The 5,000-nt window shown below is 30.5% G+C and overlaps 1 protein-coding gene across 1 annotated transcript in view; it reads left to right on the forward strand.

The window, feature by feature from the left end:
* The window catches only part of LOC147469136 (uncharacterized), a 65,215-nt gene that overhangs the window by 59,508 nt on the left and 707 nt on the right, over positions 1-5,000 (forward strand). The window contains exon 2 of the mRNA XM_086551081.1: positions 4,820-4,918. Within this exon, the coding sequence (XP_086407207.1) occupies positions 4,820-4,918 (99 nt within the window). The remainder of the gene's footprint in view (positions 1-4,819; positions 4,919-5,000) is intronic.

The raw sequence follows: 5,000 nt of genomic DNA on the forward strand, positions 1-5,000 counted from the left end.
AGATGAGAGAAAGAAAGAAAAAGAGAAGGAAAGAAAGAGAGGATGGAGAGAGAGAAGAGAGGAGAGAGGAGAGAGGGAGGGGGAGGGGAGGGAGGGGGAGGAGCAAAAGCGAGGCGTGGAAAGTAGTGTTTGCGCCCCCACCTCTCTCGCCCCCTCTCTCCTCCCCCACTCTAACAGCACTTAAGTGGTTAAGATAAGTGCCCCAAGATCACGACTGACACTTGTTTATGGCGTCAACTTAACGCTCAGCCTGGTCTTACTCAAGGAGAGTCGCACGCGGTTATTAATATTTATGAACCGGGCTGACAAAACTCCCCGACGAAATGCGGCTTCGCTAATGGTGATTTGTTATGGGAGAAATAACAGGGTTAATTTCGTGGCGCTGATCATCCGGGCTTCGGGATCGTTAGCCGAGGAGGAGAGAGGCTGTGGGGACGAGGACGAGGACGAGGGAGAGGAGGAGGTGGAGGAGGAGAAGGAGGCGGAGGAGGATGAGGAGGAGGAGGAGGAGGAGGAAAATGAAGGAGGTGGAAGAGGAGGAGAAGGAGGAGGAGGGGGAAGGAGATGGAGGAAAAGGAGGAGGTAGGGGAGGAGGAGGGGGAAGAGAGGGAGGAGGGGGACGATGGAAGAGGGGGAGGAGGAGGACGAAGGAGGTGGAGTAGGATTTAGGTGGGCGAGTTGGTGGAGGTAGGGGGAGGAGGATGAGGACGAAGAGGGGGGAGAAGACGAGGAAATGAGGAAATGAGGGAGTCGGTGATGGAAACTATGCAGAAGTATACAAGGAAGAGCAGGAGGGAAGAGGATGGTGGAAGGAGGAGGAAGGGAAGGAGGAAGAGGAGCAGACAAGACAGAGAAATAGCGGAGGACGAAGAAGAGGACGAAGAAGGAAGAGGAAAATGGCGCACGAGAAGATGTAGACGAGGATGAGGAAACGATGTTAATAAACATGATGATAACAACAGTAATGATAAAGGAATGATAATATAATTACAACATATATGAAAATATAATGAGGTCGATATTATGATAACGAAAATAAAAAAGATGATGCTTATGATAAAGATAATAATGATAATAATAAAGATGAACATGATTATCATTATGATGATAACGATGATGATAACAATACTATGATAATGATGGTAATTGTGATGATAATAGTAATGATAATAATGATGTTGATGATAATGGTAATGATTATGCTGATAGTAATGATAATATTGATGATAAAAATATAATGACAAGAGTAAGGATGTCATTAATAATGATAATATAAGGATGAATATAATAATTATAATGATAATGATAGCGATAACAAGGATAATGAGAATAATGATGATACTATTAGTAATAATGATGATGATGATAATAATTGTAATAATGATAACAACAATAACAATAATATTAATGATAACAATGATACTAATGCTAATGATAATTTTGATGAAATTATTGATATGATAATCATACTAAGAATAATGATAATAATAAAAAGGATGATGATAAGAATGATAATGCTAATAATGATTATGATAATAATGATAATAACATAAAAACTATAATGACAGATATTTGTGATAATGATGATAACTGTAATAATAATGATAATGATGATAATAATGTTAATAAAAATGATAATAATAACTTTAATAACAACAATAAGAGTGCTAATGCTAATCATTATGATAAAGAATCATATACAACATCTACTATTACTACTACTACTAAAAAGAACAAAAACAACATCAAAGTAGCACGACCTTCCTGTTTTTAAGGCGTTAGATCCTGACCGTAAACTTTGATGACGTCAGAGGCACGCTTGTCAACCGAGTCTTGAGATATCGCCTAGTTCAAGCATGACGTCATATGTAAACAAAGACGATGGCGTCCTCGTTCTATCTCTCTCTTCTAAAACTATTTCTAAAGGATTTTGAAAACATACGGCAGATATATGTCTTATGTCATTAGAATTGATACTACACATATGTCTCATTTTTTGGAATAGAAATAGAATTACACAACACGTAATCAACAAGTGAATAATCCACAGCTGTAGACTGGGTGCAGAAAGACGTAACACTTATTCGTGCATTGTTCTTCAATAAAAAATACTTTAAAAAAAGGCCATGCTATAGTTTGGAAGGGAACTTGAGTGTAATATACATGAAATTAAGTAATAATGCTTACGAAAGATTCAAGTGACGTCATAAGCGGTAGTCGAACTCGTGTTTTACAAGGCAAGTTAATAGAAATAATCCAGCTGGACTTGGTTACTACACAGTAAATTGCGGTTTGGTTTGGTAATAGTGATGACAGTTACAATGATGAAATTAATGATAACGGCCACATCGACAAACAATACTGATGATGATAATGTTAATCATATTGATAATCATGATAATAATCATAATATCAATCTAAAAAATGATCCTCAGCATTATTATTATCAGCATCATAGGATTCATAATGATGCCAACAACAATACCATTAACAACAATAATAATAAAGACAACAAAGATAAAATGATGAAAATAACAGTGATGACAATAATAATACTGATAACAGGTATATCAATAATGATATTGATAACAACAGCAATAATAATGAAAATAATATTGATAATGAAGATGATGATAACATCAATGATAATAACAAGAACAATAATAATTGTAGTGTTAAGGCTATTTTCAATGGCTAATATAATTTGTTATCTCGCTTAATTGTCTTTATATTAGTAGCTGCGATCAAAAGGATAATACTAATGATAAGGATGAAATTAATATTGATAATAATTTTAATAATGATGATATTAATGACAATAATGATCGAAATAAGAGTAATAATGATAATGATTATAGTAATAACAATAGTAGTAATGGTAATGATAATGATAATGATATTAACAATGATAATGATGATGGTGATGGTGAAAATAATTATCATGATAACAATAAGGATAATGATATTAATAATAATGATAACAATAATACTGATGATGATAGTAGTAATGAAAATCATAAAAGTAATGATAACAGCAATAATGATATATACATAAAGATGATGATAATCATAACAATGACAATCATGACAAAATTAATGATGATACTAATAGCAATAATGATAATGACATTGTAATGATATTGATAAAGATGTTGATAATGATAGTAGTAGTGATAATCATGATAATAACAATAATAATGATACTCATGACGGTAACAGTGACAATAATAATAATGATTGTAATGGTGATGATAATGATGATATTCATTATAATGATAAAAATTATAATGATAATGATAATAATGATGATATTAGTTATAATAATAACAATAATGATAATGATACTAATAATGGCAATAAGAAAAAAAGTAAGATAATGATAATGATAATAATTATAATGGTAATGATAATGAAGAGGAAAATGGTAGTAATAACTATAACATAATGATTCAGTGCTTATAGTGATAATGATTATAATGATTATAGTAAGGTAAATGATGATAAGGGTAATAAGGACAATAATGATAATGATAACAATAGTAATGATGATAATGATAATAGTATTGATCGCAATGACAAGGATAATGGTAATAATAATGATAATAATGATAATGATGATGATAATAATGGTGATAATAACAACAATATAGATATTAATGATGATAATAATAATGATGATAATGATAATGATAATAATGATAATAATAATGCTGATGATAATAATAATAATGATAATGATAATAATAATAATAATAATAATAATAATAATAATAATAATAATAATAATGATAATGATATTATAATAATAATATTGATGATACTACTACTAATAATAATGATAATGATAATAATGATTATAATAATAATTATAGTAGTAATAACACTAATGATAATGATAGGCATAATGATAATAGCAATAATAATAACATTGATGATAATAATGATAATGAAAATGATATAACAATAATAATAGCAATAACGAAATAAATATCAATAATACTATTAATGATAACCATAGTAATAGTAATGATGATAATGACATCTGTAAAATAACACTGATAATGATACTTTAATGAACAAAGATACTAATGATAGTAATTAGCATAACAGCAATGATAACAATGATATTGATAATAATAATAATGATAACATAATCATCACCATTGTCATAGAAATTGAAGTAATAATGATAGTTTTGATGATGATTATATGAATTATTTAACGATGATGATAAAGGCAAAATTATCGATAACGATTATCAGTATGATTACCATAGTACTGACAATAATTATTAATGACATGGATGAAATACTAATGATACTATGAAAACATTTTTTTTTCAAATATTTATTCTGTTATTGTCATTATTTTTATTATTGTCATTTTCATCAATATTATGCTAAGATTTTTTTGTAATACGGATTGCCATTATTATCTTTATTATCATTATTATGTTAAGACTTTTTTGTAATACGGATTGCCATTATTATCTTTATTATCATTATTATCGTCTTTACTAATCGTATTATCGTTGTCTTTATTGCAATTAGCATGCATGTCATTGTTTTCTTTACTATAATAATTATTAAAGTCTGTGTCATCATTATTATAATCATTATGAGTACTATCGCTTGACGAACATATTTATTCAGATCATCATTATCATCGTTACTATCATTATCATCAAAAGTCTTACTTTTTGTCATAATGGATGTTCTTAATATCTATAATATCTTTATTTCTATCTTTGCGAATGTTAACAATAACAAGTACAACCTATTGCTAGGAACACAACTAATAACATCATTGCAATCCACAGCAAGAGTCTGCCGAGTGAAGGAGTGAGCCACGGAGAGGGCGAGCGATCTGCAGGCGAACGAGGGGCCTGTTGCGCCTGCCGAGTTTCTCTTGTCAAACGGTGAGAAAATACAACCGCAAGGACGTCTGCAAACCATATACACCTTTTGACTTATGCTCTCTAAAGTAACTCTCTTTATAAG

This window comes from Penaeus japonicus, unplaced genomic scaffold (genome assembly GCF_977035675.1).
Source record: "Penaeus japonicus unplaced genomic scaffold, GWHDUDI00000001_assembly GWHDUDI00000024, whole genome shotgun sequence".
In the NCBI taxonomy this organism is placed as follows: Eukaryota; Metazoa; Arthropoda; class Malacostraca; order Decapoda; family Penaeidae; genus Penaeus; species Penaeus japonicus.